We start from the raw sequence: 14,934 nt of genomic DNA on the forward strand, positions 1-14,934 counted from the left end.
TCACACAAAATTAAAGTATTTATTTGGCGGTTTCTGGAACAAAGTATGCTTTTGGCTGGAGCCGATTGCGTCGTTTTTCCTGAGCTGCTTGCTCCGCTTCTCTCTGTTTGGCTTCCCATTTCTCCATCCCACGATCGATCTCCGCAGAGATCTCAACCACACGACGCTGTGGATGAAATATGGAGTCAATACTGCATCCTAGAGAGCATGCTTATCATGAGAGAACACACAAATATACAATCTACCTTCTATGAATGTAATAAAGGTTAAATATGTTTGTATGCATTGTATGTATGCATTTTTCAGGGTGTCTCCAATATCCATGGGAGACACCTTGAAAAATATCCAATAGATATGGACCACACATAGCACTCATAACCACCATGACCATCTTAAAATAGATATGGACTACACATAGCACTCATAACCACTATGATCATCTTAAAATACATATGGACCACACATAGCACTCATAACCACTATGACCATCTTAAAATACTGGTGGAGTTGGAGGGGGGCGGTAATTGGCTAAGGATGATGTGAGTTGTAGTTCACTGATGAGTTTGTTATGATGGAACACGTTTCCATCATAACAAACTTAAAATACTGGTGGACTTGGGAGGAGGATGCCCATAGATGATGGGAGTTGTAGTTCACCCACAAAGAATACTCTCAACCTCACTGACAATGGATCTAGATCACACTTTGCACACACGCATCGTGACCAATGTTAAATACTGGAGGAGTTTAGTGAGAAATTGAGACAGGTGATGGGAGTTGTAGTTGTTGGGCGAGTGGGCTTATTTAAAAAAAGACCCTCCTCATAAATGTATAGCAGAGTAACTTGTTAGCAGCAGCATGACCCAGCAGCACTAGTAAAAAGTCATAAAGAAAACAAAAACACACAAACCAGTGCTATCTCTTCCATAGGAGGCTTTTCTTTGTAGGAAATTAATATGGTTACACTATTTACATGAACAAGATCTCCATAACACAAATAAAGTTCTTTATACTTCCTTCTTTACTTCCACGCTGGGCTTCTTTCTCATGCAGATAAACAGTTTCCTCTTACAGAGCCTCTTCTCACACCAAAGGTACACAGGAGCTTCACACAGTAGCATTTTACACACAGCAGCCTTCACACTGGAGCAGGCCCATAGCCAGGATTTTGATTCGGGGGGGGGGGGGGTGCTGAGTTTGATTCAAAGGGGTGGGGGTTGAGGAATACCGACTGTTAGGAATTGTGGGACTTGAAGTCCAAAACACCTGGAGGGCCCAAGTTTGCTCATGCCTGCTATAGTAGATGCTGACCATACAAGATGTGCTGGAGGACCTAAATTTCCTAAAAAGGCATTCTCTCTAGGACACTTTGGGTCTTCCAACACAACGCTTCGATCAACTTTTGCCAAAACTTCTATTGGAAGTTGGCCAAAAAAGACCCAGAGATTCTTAAGAGAGACCATATCTACAAAAGTGAAGGGTCTGATGTTAACTCATCCAATTCTGAAAAATGATGTCCCAAGTGCCGTATGATCCCAACTTACTGCAAGCTCGGCGTTCTTTTCCCTCCGACGGAGATAACCTTTCATTGGGGGAGCAGGTCGCCCATCTGGGGAGAGAAGAGGAAGACGGACGTTAGGGAAGATGGTTTATGTACCACTGCTCTCTGTGCTGGATGAATCCTAAATGTCATATTTTGTACATTTAGCAAGACACTAGCTGTCCCCTGCCACGCGTTGCTGTGGCCCACATGCGGGTTCGGTGTGGGAGGTTTAGCCCACTTCTATCATTGGTGGGGTTCAGAATGCTCTGTGATTGTAGGTGAAGTATAAATCCCAGCAACTACAACTCTCAAGATTCTATTTTCCCCAAACTCCACCAGTGATCACATTTGGGCATATTGAGTATTCATTCGAAGTTTGGTCTAGATCCATCATTGTTTGAGTCCACTGTGATCTCTGGATGTAGGTGAACTACAACTTCAAAACCAAAGGACACTGCTCACCAAACCCTTCCAGTATTTTCCGCTGGTCATGGGAGAACTGTGTGCCAAGTTTGGTTCAATTCCATCATCGATGGGGTTCAGAATGTTCTTTGATTGTAGGAGAACTATAAATCCCAGCAACTACAACTCCCAAATGACAAAATCAATTTTTTTGAGTGAAGGACATACATTGGGTTGTTAGGTGTCTTGTGTCCAGATTTGGTGTCAATTTGTCCAGTGGTTTTTGAGTTCTGTTAATCCCACAAACGAACATTACATTTTTATTTATATAGATAATGTTGAAAGGCCAAAATATTATGTAGAATCCACCTTTCTTATTATTTTTAGGAACAAAAAAGGGCCGGGCTTTAGCACAGCAGATTAACCTCTAGCTGTAGTAAATCAAAAGGTTGACAGTTCGAAACACAGGTCAGGGTGAGCTCCTGGACATCAACCCAGCTCACTGCCCACCTAGCAGACTGAAAGCAGCAATGGGAGTAGATAAATAGGTACTGGGTAGGTATTTAGGCACCCATAAGGAATGCCAGGAAGTTACTGGTGGGACAGTGGGTTAAACCACTGAACTTGTTGATTGAAAGGTCACAGGTTCGACTCTAGGGAGCAGGGTGAGCTCTCGCTTTTAGCTCCAGCTTTTGCCAACTTAGTAGTTCGAAAAAATGCAAATGTGAGTAGATCAATAGGCACCGCTTCGGTGAGAAGCGCTCCATGCAGTCATGCTGACCAGATGACCTTGGAGGCACCTATGGGCAACGCCGGCTCTTCAGCTTAGAAATGGAGATGAGCACCAACCCCCAGAGTGAGACATGAGTGGACTTAATGTCAGCGGAAAATCTTTACCTTTACCTAACGAATGCCAGAAAAATGCCAGTGATTCGATCGAAAGGACGAAGTTTAGAAACAAAAGCTCTTCAGCAGGGAAGATGGAGCGATAGCACCTCCCCGTGGCCGGAACTGAGCACAGCCTCCAAGACGCTGAAGATGGGAAAGCCTATATATACTTCTATGTATGTACAGTCTGTTTTGTTATTGTATAATTGGCATTTAATGTTTGTTGTATATGTGTTCTGTGATCTGCTCTGAGTCCATTTCGGCATGAGAAGGGCGGAATATAAATACTGTAAATAAATAAATAAATAAATAATAAAAATGATACAAATAGCCATTTTTCTCACCGGCAAAAGACCAATCAGGCAGGTCTGTTAAAGGCCCAAATTCTGAAGGGTTGACAGGGAAACCTTGCCTGCAAGGAAGCACAAAACACATTAATACGGCTACAAAAATAATGAGAAAGAATACTAATGGAACACCGTTGGTATTTATAATATATCATGGAAAAATCCCTCTCTATTCTGAACCTCAAACTTGTTGGTTTCAAGCATCATATTGTAATCATTACTACCTAAAGATGCTTCTAAACCCAGATGGGCCATTTAGATGTTGGACTGCAACTCCCATCTGTCCCTTTCCAGCATACTAGTGATGGGCAATAGGAGTTGTAGTGATGCAAGAGATCATGGGAGGCTGGCAGTCACCAGTCCTTGTCCTAAACTTAATGATGCAAGTGACCTTGTTTTTATGGAGCCCCCAGTGGCGCAATGGGTTAAACTTATGTGCCGGCAGGACTGCTGACCAATAGGTCAGCGGTTTAAAGAGTGGGTTGAGTTCCCTCTGTCAGCTTCAGCTCCCCATGCAGGGATATGAGAGAAGCCTCCCACAAGGATGGTAAAAACATCAACCATCCAGGCATCCCTTGGGCAACTTCCTTGCAGATGGCCAATTCTCTAACACCAGAAGCGACTTGCAGTTTCTCAATTCGCTCCTGACATGAAAACCCCTTGTTTTTATATTCTTCTTCTTGAGCTTTGGGGCTATCCTCTCCATCTACGAAGCAATGTGTTCAAATTGCAGGAAAGAATATTCTTTTGGAAAGGCATGACCTTTTAGACCATAACCTTTTGGAAAATCGGGGATATCCATAGCCTTTTGGAAGCATGACCCTTTTGGAGATCAGTTAGCATTCACACTATTTGGAATAACCACAACCCTTTTCCTGAGAAGAGTTAAATACTTCTTTGTGTGAATCTTCTCCCTAGTGGCAAATATCCACTAGTATTAATGCAATGTAAATTATGCTTCTCAGTTGTTAGACTGACATACCTGGTTATCTCTCTGAACTGTTAGGAACAAAGATATGCCAATGCACAAAATATATAGCAGATCTTCAGAAGTGTTATTTCAGTTGCCCAAAAACATCTACTCTCCCATAAAATATATTGCCTCTAAATCATGCTCTCAAGAGACCAAAAATAACTAGTCTTTGTTAAAGGTAACATAGTGGATTTATTCACAAACTTCATGTGTTCAGCATACAGGTACATTTCTTATTGGTTGATACTTTAAACAGTAAGTTCTCTAAAGAATTCTGTTTTAATCTGTTCTCTGTTGCATTCAGACTAACACTCTTTTCAGTCTAACACATTGCTGAACATTGACTCAATATAGACTGACTACTCACTGCAGCGTACTGACACTGACTGACTTCTAAACTGTACTAATTCAGAAGTAAACAAAACATACAGGCTTCTAAAATGGAGTCTCAGTCTGATAGTCCCAAATCTGGACACATGGTCTGGAGTCCCTCCCACAACCTCAAACAACATAGAGTTAAGGGGAAAACTGCATACTAAACCATATACATACTAAATTATATACATACAAAATCTAAAACAGTCGATGTAGCTCTTAATGAAACGTGCCACATTATCAGGGGGGGTCTGCGCCCTACACCAATGGAGAAATTACTCTGTTTAGCCGGTATTGCACCACCTGACATCCGCAGGGAAGTAGCAGCCAATAATGAAAGGACCAAGGCAGTGACATCTCCAGCTCATCCCCTGTTTAGATATCAGCCAGCACGTCAATGACTTAAATCAAGAAATGGTTTTCTAAGATCTACAGAGACACTCGCTGGAACACCTCAGCAAGAGAGAGTCCAAAAGTGGCAGGCTCAATCAATGGCTGATACCAAATGAGAGACTCCCCCCTGGGCAAACAGAAAACGGGGCGACTTGGAAGACACTGAACAGACTGCGCTCTGGCACCACGAGATGCAGAGCCAACCTTCAGAAATGGGGCTACAAAGTGGAATCCACAACATGCGAGTGTGGAGAAGAGCAAACCACTGACCACCTGCTGCAGTGCAAGCTGAGCCCTGCCACATGCACAATGGAGGACCATCTAGCAGCAACACCAGAGGCACTCCAAGTGGCCAGATACTGGTCAAAGGACATTTAATCAACTACCAAGCTTGCAAACTTCGTGTTCTGTTTGTTTGTTTTGTTTGTTAAAAAATGCAATGCAACTGTTTGGTCTGCCCCTGACATGATAAATAAATAAATACAAAATGGTAAGCAATCACAATTATATACACAACAAATAACAAGTATAGGAAGCTTGCAGAAGGTTGCTCTTTCCAACAGTCTACCTAAAGTGTAGGAAGGGCTTCCTGACATAAAAAGCAATGGAAATATACTGCATCAGACTGTGGTGGAGTCTTCTTCTCTAGGTTTTTAAGCAGAGGCTGGATGGCCATCTGTCAGGAGGGGTTTGATTGTGTCTTCCTCCATGGGGGGGATGGGGTTGGACTGAATGCCCCTTGAGGTCTCTCCCAACTCTACGACTCTTATCAGAGGCTCACCTCACCCTCCATTCGCCACCGGCTTGGTCAACAGCACTGCAATGGATGCTCCGGGTTGCGGAAGCAATTTTGGCCAAGTGAGATCCTAAATGGATTAAGATAGAAAGATAGGAAACATGATTTAATCATCACAAGGCATTGTACTACTTGAAGCCAACCTTGCAAGGTAAATAAAGACACTACTGTAATTTCATGGGAGACGGAAACAACTTAGGTTTTCTTGAGGTTTTTAAACAGAGGCAAGATGGCTATCTATTGGGAGGGCTTTGATTGGGTTTTCCTGCACCGCAGAAGGGAGTTTGGACTGGATGACCCTTGGGGGTCTCTTCCAACTTAATGATCTGAGGAATAAGCCAAGATATAATGCTAAATCTGTGATAGAAGAAAGGAGTTTCACCTTCTGCAGTTGGATTGTTCATTGACAATAATACTAAATATTATAATGCCAGACTTGTGTGGTGTTTAGAAGATTGAATACAGTCAACACACATTTCGGTGCTTGAGATGTTATCCCTCTTTCTAGGTATATTTTACCTGCTGATTCCAAAAATGACACCAGTTTCCGCCTATCAGCTCTAGTTTTTGAGATACGTATAATACGCCATATACCACTCTTCACAGAAAACCATGCTAATATCTATAACTAAGAAACTAGAGTTGATGTGGTCTATCCAATGCAATTTTTCTCAATCAGTGCCCCAAATAACTCCAGGAACTAAATGTCTAGATGTATTGGCCTAAAAGCCAATACATCTAGACTTATTTTTTGGCTGGGCTACATAATAATAATAATAATTAATAATAATAATAATAATAATAATAATAGACAGATCCCAAATGTAGATTCTGCAAAGAAGCAGACGAAACAATAGATAACATCCTCAGCTGCTGCAAGAAGATCACGCAGACAGACTACAAGCAGAGGCATAACACCCTTGCTCAGAGGATTCATTGGAACTTGTGCCACAAATACCATCTGCCTGCAACAAAGAACTGGTGGGATCACAAGCCTGAAAAAGTTACAGAGAATGAGCACATCAAGCTACTCTGGGACTTCTGAATTCAGATTGAGAGAGTTTTGGCGCACAATACTCCAGACCACACGATCGTGTTAAAGAACAAAGTATGGGTTGTCTATGTTGCAATACCAGGCAACAGCAGGATTGAAGATAAACAACTGGAAAAGCTGACATGATATGAGGATTTAAAGATTGAACTGCAAAGACTCTGGCACAAGCCAGTTAAGGTGGTTCCAGTGGTGATCGGCACACTGGGTGCAGTGCCTAAAGACCTTGGCCTGCACTTAAACACAATCAGTACTGACAAAATTACCATCTGTCAGCTGCAAAAGGCCGCTCTACTGGGATCTGCATGCATTATTCACCAATACATCACACAGTCCTAGATACTTGGGAAGTGTCCGACGTGTGATCCAATACAACAGTCAGCAGAGTGGTCTTGTCTGCTGTGGACTCATCTTGTTGTGTTTCAAATACTACTACTACTACTACTCATAATAATCATCATCTTGTTTTTATATCTTGACTGAGAAGCAAAACAAACTGACAACATTTAAGAAATGTGATTTAATTGAGTTGCTGTGAGTTTTCTGGGCTGTCTGGCCATGTTCCAGAAGCATTCTCTTCTGACGTTTCTCCTGCATCTATGGCAGGCATCCTCAGAGGTTGTGAGGTCTGTTGGAAACTAGGCAAGTGGGGTTTATTTATCTGTGGAATAATTTCCAGAGTGGGAGAAAGAACTCTTGTCTGTTTGAGGCAAGTGTGAATGTTGCCATTTGTTGCCTTGATTAGCATTGAATGGCTTTGCAGCTTCAATGCCTGGCTGGCTGCTGCCTGGGAGAATCCTTTGTTGGGAGATGTTAGCTGACCCTGATTGTTTCGACAATACAATTTAAGATCAACAACATACACATATTGGAAGAGAACTGAACATACAAGTCAATTACAATTAAAACCTGTTTTCCTTTTTAAACCACTGTTTACCTGGAAATAAACCATATGGCATATACCACTCTTAATAGAAAACTATGCTATAACTAAGAAACTAGAGCTGATGTAGTCGATCCAATGCAATTGCTGTGAGTTTTCTGGGTTGTATGGTCATGTTACAGAAGCATTCTCTCCTGACATTTTGCCCACATCTATGGCAGGCATCCTCAGAGGTTGTGAGGTCTGTTGGAAACTAGGCAAGTCGGGGGGGGGGGTATTTATCTGTGGAATGTCCAGGGTGGGAGAAAGAACTCTTGTCTGTTTGAGGCAAGTGTGAATGTTGCCATTGGTCGCCTTGATTAGCATTGAATGGCCTTGCAGCTTCAATGCCTGGCTGCTTCCTGCCTGAGGCAAGTGTGAATGTTGCCATTGGTCACCTTGATTAGCATTGAATGGCCTTGCAGCTTCAATGCCTGGCTGCTTCCTGCCTGAGGCAAGTGTGAATGTTGCCATTGGTCACCTTGATTAGCATTGAATGGCCTTGCAGCTTCAATGCCTGGCTGCTTCCTGCCTGAGGCAAGTGTGAATGTTGCCATTGGTCACCTTGATTAGCATTGAATGGCCTTGCAGCTTCAATGCCTGGCTGCTTCCTGCCACATCAGCACTTTTAATCTTGTACCCATTACTCTGGCCCGGCCCAGTTTTCTAGTGTCTTGATGTATTGTTTATTGCTTGTTGTTTATACTGCTTAACTGTTTTTAATTTGCTTTAGGTGTTGTATTGTTGTGTTGTGTTTTGAGGCCTTGGCCTATGTAAGCCGCATCGAGTCCTTTGGGAGATGCTAGTGGGGTACAAATAAAGTTATAATAATAATAATAATAATGTTGCCATTGGTCACCTTGATTAGCATTGAATGGCCTTGCAGCTTCAATGCCTGGCTGCCTGCTGCCTGGGAGAATCCTTTGTTGGGAGGTGTTAGCTGGCCCTGATTGTTTCGTCAGTACAATGTGATTTAAGATCAACAACATACACATATTAGACGAGAATCATACATACAAGTCAATTACAATCACTTAACACACCAAAAACCTGTTAAAATAATCAACATAAAATAACTAAGGAAGTAGAAATCATGTTTAATGGAAGGGCAACTGGCAAGGTCATTTAGTTCCAGGAAGTTTTTTAGAAAGTCTGGAGGATGCTGTGGTTTTAGTTGTGAACAGGTTTTTAATTGGTTTTAAGGGTTTGAACAGTTTATTTTGAAATACTATTAATTCTATTTCAATTAGGGGCTTGTCTCTGGGTGCATCTACACTGTAGAACTGATGTGGTTTGAAACCACTTCAACTGCAATGGCTCAGTGCTATGGAATCCTGCGGGTTCATATTTTGGTGAGGACCTAACCCTCTTTGGCAGAGAAGGCTAAAGGCCTTGATGAACTACAACTCCCAGAATTCCGTAGCATTGAGCCATTGCAGTTAAAGCGGTATCAAACTGGATTAATTCTATAGTGTAGATGCAACTGGGTTTTCCTATTGTGTACACACAAGCGTAGGTTTATTCTATCAAACCCCCATAGCATTGAGCCATTGCAGTTAAAGCAGTATCAAACTGGATTAATTCTGCAGTGTAGATGCAGCTGGTTTTTCCTACTGTGTCCACACAAACATAGGCTTATATCAAACTTCCCCCATAGTATTGAGCCACTGCAGTTAAAGCGGTATCAAACTGGATTAATTCTACAATGTAGATGCATCTGGGTTTTCCTCTTGTGTCCACAAAGGTTTATTATATCAAGCCTTCCCCCCATAGCATTGAGCAATTGCAGTTAAAGCGGTATCAAACTGGATTAATTCTACAATGTAGATGCAGCTGAGTTTTCCTACTGTGTACACAGAAGCATAGGTTTATTCTATCAAACCTCCCCCAAAGCATTGAGCCATTGCAGTTAAAGCGGTATAAAAGTGGATTAATTCTACAATGTAGATGCAGCTGGGTTTTCCTACTGTGTACACACAAGAATAGGCTTATTCCGCTAAACCTCCCCCTCCCCAACAACGCTATTCTTTTCTCCCCAGCTAATGAATCCATACCGATCCTCTGGGTCATGCACACTGCCATCCTGACGACAGGAAACGAGCTCAGTCCCATGTGTTTCAAAGGATCCGTACGGAAGAAACACCACTGGGGGCCGCCATTTTAAAAGGGCAGGGCGCCGCCATTTTAAAAGAAACGCTACGAAGGGCGCCGCCATTTTGAAACGTTGTGCCTCAGTCTTTTTCCTACGCTTCTGTTACGGGAACATTCATAAACCTGAAGCGTAGGGCGGAGCTTAGTTCACACCCGCCATCTTGTGTATTGGTTGCTAGGGAAACCGTTGCCCTTGGTAACGAAGTAGCAGACAGTTTCCAAGCAGGATAAGAACAAGGACAACAATAGTTGTTATAGAATCATAGAATCATAGAATCAAAGAGTTGGAAAAGACCTCATGGGCCATCCAGTCCAATCCCATTCTGCCAAGAAGCAGGAATATTGCATTCAAATCAGCCCTGACAGATGGCCATCCAGCCTCTGTTTAAAAGCTTCCAAAGAAGGAGCCTCCACCACACTCTGAGGCAGAGAGTTCCACTGCTGAACGGCTCTCACAGTCAGGAAGTTCTTCCTCATGTTCAGATGGCATTTCCTTTCTTGTAGTTTGAAGCCATTGTTTCGTGTCCTAGTCTCAAGGGCAGCAGGGAACAAGCTTGCTCCCTCCTCCCCGTGGCTTCCTCTCACATATTTATACATGGCTATCATATCTCCTCTCAACCTTCTCTTCTTCAGGCTAAACATGCCCAGCTCCTTAAGCCGCTCCTCATAGGGCTTGTTCTCCAGACCCTTGATCATTTTAGGATTAAAGGATTTAGATGTGGACTGTTCCTTTCCTGAAATGCTTTGGACCCAGAAGTGTTTTGTATTTAATTTCACATGTTTTTGGGATTTTGGAATTCCTGCATTTTCATAAAATGGAAATAAATAGGACTCATATTACCATTTCTTGCTTTAAAAAGTCCTAAGAAATTAATTAGATTTCCTTTAAGACAATTTAGGCTCCTTCCACACAGCTGAATAAAATCCCACATCTGTTTTGAACCAGAATATATGGCAGTGTGGACTAGATAACCCAATTCAAAGCAGATATTGTGGGATTTTCTGCCTTGATATTCTGGGTTGTGTGGTAGGGTCCTTAAAGGCATATTCATATATCATCCCTGTTTCCTTTTAAACCACTGTTTACTTGGAAATAAACCCCAAAGTGCAGTCTTCGGGTGATTCCAATATAAACGGTTCCGGCCCAGCCTACCTATCCGAACGCATTTCTTCCTACGAACCCTCCAGGAAGTTAAGTTCATCTGAGGAGGCCCTGCTCTCGATCCCGTCTGCTTCGCAAGCACGCTTGGCGGGGACGAGGGACAGGGCCTTCTCTGTGGTGGCCCCTCGGCTGTGGAACTCCCTGCCTAGGGATATTAGATCAGCCCCCTCCCTCCTGAATTTTTGGAAGAGAGTAAAAACCTGGCTCTTTGAGCAAGCATTCGGAACCCCGGAATAAATAGTCAAGCTTGAGATGGAGAATGACCCAGGAACGGCCAAGACGATGAAACGGATGAGGATTGGAATGAGAGGATATAGCTCTTTTTAAATTGTTATTGCAATGTCTTTTTTGTCTAAATGTTTTTGCTTTTTGAATGTATGTATTGATGGCATCGAATTGTGCCCTGAGTCGCCTGTGGGCTGATATGGGCGGAATATAAATAATGTAAATAAATAAATAATGTTATTCTTTTCCAGGAATATCACTTGTGATGCAGTCTCTATATGCCTGAACCAAATGGCATTTTGGAGTGGAGAAGCAGTCATTCAGGACTACATTTATTTATTTATTATTTATTTAAGTTACTTCTACCCTGCCCTTCTCACCCCCGAGGGGGGACTCAGGGCGGCTTACAAAAAAAAGGCACAATTTGATGCCTATGTCAAAAATACATACATACATAAAAGGAATTAAACAGTTAACAGGTTAAAATCATCAGTACATAACACAATAGTAAACAATCTCATGCTCAGTATTCAGAGTTCCATAAATCCATTCCGTTCCGTCAATTCCTGCCCATCACAAGGTCTTTCTTTAGCTGCCAGAATGTCCAAAAGCCTGGTCCCACATCCAGGTCTTCAATTATTTTCTGAATAAAAAAAGGGAAGTCGCTGATCTAATCTCCCTGGGGAGTGAGTTCCACAGGTGAGGGGCCACTACAGAGAAGGCCCTGCTCCTCGTCCCCGCCAGCCTCACTTGTGATAGAGGCGGGATCGAGAGCAGGGCCTCCCCAGAAGATCTTAGACTCCGAGGTGGGACGTAGAGGGAGATCCGTGCGGACAGATACACTGGGCCGGAACATGGAAAGAGCATGGAAGAACATGGAAAATTTGAACATGGAAAGAGCTGCAGCAGAAGCATTTCTAGCCGAAGAGGAATTCAGTATGATCTGGAAGGTTACCATGCTTTTCTTATGACACAGCTCTGTAAAGAATGGATGACGCTCCTTCTCTTGAGGTTTTTAAACAGGGGCAAGACGACCATCTTTTGAGAGGGCTTTGATTGTGTCCTCCAGCATGGCAGAATGGGGTTGGACTAGATAGCCCTTGGGGGTCTCATACAAATCTATGATGGGAGTCGGAAGCAACCCTGTTCTGGTATGGCTGTACCAGGAGCTCTAGCTTCTTTTTCGTTCTTTGAGTGTTTGCATGTATTTCAAAGTTCCATGCATTTTGCAATAAGGTGGCTCCCCTTGGTTTGCAATTATAGGGCCAATGACCCATCAATCATCATTAGGTTCTTTAGTTCCGCCTCTTTTTCTGGGTTTAGGAGGGGAAAAGGGGACCTCTAGTTCAGTTCTCACCAAGAAGCCTTTCGTACAGGGCGTGAGTCAGTTCCACCTGTAGAAAGCTTCGTCTTTTACAGCTTTTGCTGGGGGGATCCAGTCCTACAGCTCTACAGCTTTTGCTGGGGGAATTCAGTCCCACAGCTCTACAGAGAAGCATAGCTTTTGCTGGGGGAATTCAGTCTCACAGATCTACAGAGAAGCAGAGCTTTTGCTGGAGGAATTCAGTCCCATAGCTCTACAGAGAAGCATAGCTTTTGCTGGGGGAATCCAGTCCCATAGCTTTACAGCCAGCCTTCGCTGGAAACTGAAGACCTTCTTTCCTCTTGGAAATCTACAAAAGGACTCTGTTTGGTAAGGACCACTCACTGCAGCCATAACGCAATTTGGACCGGGTGTAGGGGCCCACGCCAGCAGAGCCTAAGACGGATTGCCCAGGTAGAGGTCAAGGATTTCCCTGATAGAGAAGAAACAGTTCATGAAGATAGTTGCCTGTTCCTTGTGGACAAGATTAAGAAAGCCACCAGTCGATTCAAAGCCTTGAAGTATTTGTTTGATTTATTGAAGACCTAAGCACTAATAAAGAACTTTGTTAAACTTTTCAAGTTTCTAAAGGCTTTGTTTAGGGAAATCTATAGGGCCTCTAATCCTAGGCATCCCTGGCATCCTGTTGGGCATACAGAGCACGTCCTGTTTACAGACCTTTTCACAGGCCCAGCACGTGACAGCACAGACCCCAAGACCATCAAGACTAATCTTGTTCTGCTATGTAGGAACACAATGAAAGCACTCCTGTCAGATGGCCATCCAGCCTCTACTTAAAACGGAATGTTGGTGGACAGGAAAAGAGATTTAAAGATGGGCTCAAAGCCAACCTTAAAAACTCTGGCATAGACACTGAGAACTGGGAAGTCCTGGCCCTTGAAAGCTCCAGTTGGAGGTCAGCTGTGACCAGCAGTGCTGTAGAATTTGAAGAGGCCCGAATGGAGGGCGAAAGAGAGAAACGTGCCAAGAAGAAGGCACGTCAAGCCAACCCTGACCGAGACTGCCTTCCACCTGGAAACCAATGCCCTCACTGCAGGAGAAGAAGCAGATCAAGAATAGGGCTCCACAGTCACCTACGGACCCACCAGTACACTGATCTTGGAACACTATCTTACTCAGATAATGAGGGATCGCCTAAGTAAGTAAATAAGTAAGTAAGTAAGTAAGTAAGTAAAACCTTTTACAGGAGAGATCACAACAACCTTGCTTGATGCCTTTTATTTTAACTTTAACTGAAGTACTTGTTATGTAAACATATATAACATATAAACATTATATAAACATATAAAATGTGAAAACTTAAAATCTTTTTTTTGGTAATTTTTTTCAGACATAACTGCAGTGTTTCTCAACCTTCCTAATGCTTCAACCCATTAATACAGTTCCTCGTGTTGTGGTGACTCCCAACCGTAAAATTATTTTCGTATGCTACTTTATAACTGTCATTTTGCTACTGTTATGAATCGTAATGTATACATCTGAGATGCAGGATGTATTTTCATTCACTGGACCAAATTGGGCACAAATACCCGATACACCCAAATTTGAATACTGGTGGGGTTGGTGGGGGATTGATGTTGTCATTTGGGAGTTGTAGTTGCTGGGATTTATAGTTCACCTAAAATCAAAGAGCATTCTGAACCCCATCAACAATGGAATTGGGCCAAACTTCCCACACAGAATCCTCATGGCCAACAGAAAATACTGGAAGGGTTGGTGGGTATTGACCTTGAGTTTTGGAGTTGTAGTTCACCTTCATCCAGAGAGCACTGTGAACTCAAACAATGATGGATCTGGACAAAACTTGGAACGAATACTTAATATGCCTAAATGTGAACACTGGTGGATTTTGGGGAAAATAAACCTTGACATTTGGGAGTTGTAGTTGCTGGGATTTATTGTTCTCCTACAATCCAAGAACATTCTGAACCCTACCAACAATGGAATTGGGTCAAACTTTCTAAACAGAACTCCCATGGCCATCAGAAAATACTGGAAGGGTTGATGGGCACTGAGTTCTGGAGTTGAGTTCACCTACATCCAGATAACACTGTGGACTCAAACAATGATGGATCTGGATCTGGATCTGGACCATCATTGTTTTGGTGTTGTAGTTCATCTACATCCAGTTCACCTACAATCGAACTGGAATTGGGTCAAACTTTCCACACAGAACTCCCATGGCCATCAGAAAATACTGGAAGGGTTAGAATCATAGAATCATAGAATCAAAGAGTTGGAAGAGACCTCTTGGGCCATCCAGTCCAACCCCCTGCCAAGAAGCAGGAATATTGCATTCAAATCACCCCTGACAAATGGCCA

At 42.9% G+C, this 14,934-nt stretch overlaps 1 protein-coding gene across 2 annotated transcripts; it reads right to left on the reverse strand.

Annotated features, from left to right (window-relative positions):
* On the reverse strand, nt 1–9,913 carry MRPL52 (mitochondrial ribosomal protein L52). Of its 2 annotated transcripts, XM_060780049.2 has the most exons (5): nt 9,745–9,853; nt 5,703–5,787; nt 3,178–3,245; nt 1,545–1,609; nt 1–166 (listed from the first exon to the last, which is right to left on the reverse strand). In XM_060780049.2, exons 1-5 carry the CDS (start codon nt 9,800–9,802, stop codon nt 20–22), a joined length of 423 nt encoding a protein of 140 aa, XP_060636032.2. In that variant the 5' UTR covers nt 9,803–9,853; the 3' UTR covers nt 1–19. The 2 variants fall into 2 exon arrangements, with proteins under 2 accessions (XP_060636032.2, XP_067325859.1); XM_067469758.1 differs by lacking the exon at nt 5,703–5,787 and having other exon boundaries at nt 9,745–9,913.
* Between the last annotated feature and the right edge of the window lie 5,021 nt (nt 9,914–14,934).

Source organism: Anolis sagrei, chromosome 6 (assembly GCF_037176765.1).
Source record: "Anolis sagrei isolate rAnoSag1 chromosome 6, rAnoSag1.mat, whole genome shotgun sequence".
NCBI lineage: Eukaryota > Metazoa > Chordata > Lepidosauria > Squamata > Dactyloidae > Anolis > Anolis sagrei.

What these genes read in the sequence shown, in the direction of transcription:
- MRPL52 (XM_067469758.1), bottom strand. Translation starts at nt 9,905, where the DNA reads ATGGCGGCGCCCTTCGTAGCGTTTCTTTTAAAATGGCGGCGCCCTGCC. An exon ending in GTGCATGACCCAGAGGATCG is followed by an intron (nt 3,246 to 9,744) that starts GTATGGATTCAT and finishes GCTTCCTTGCAG; the next exon opens with GCAAGGTTTCCCTGTCAACC. An exon ending in GCCTGATTGGTCTTTTGCCG is followed by an intron (nt 1,610 to 3,177) that starts GTGAGAAAAATG and finishes TTCTCTCCCCAG; the next exon opens with ATGGGCGACCTGCTCCCCCA.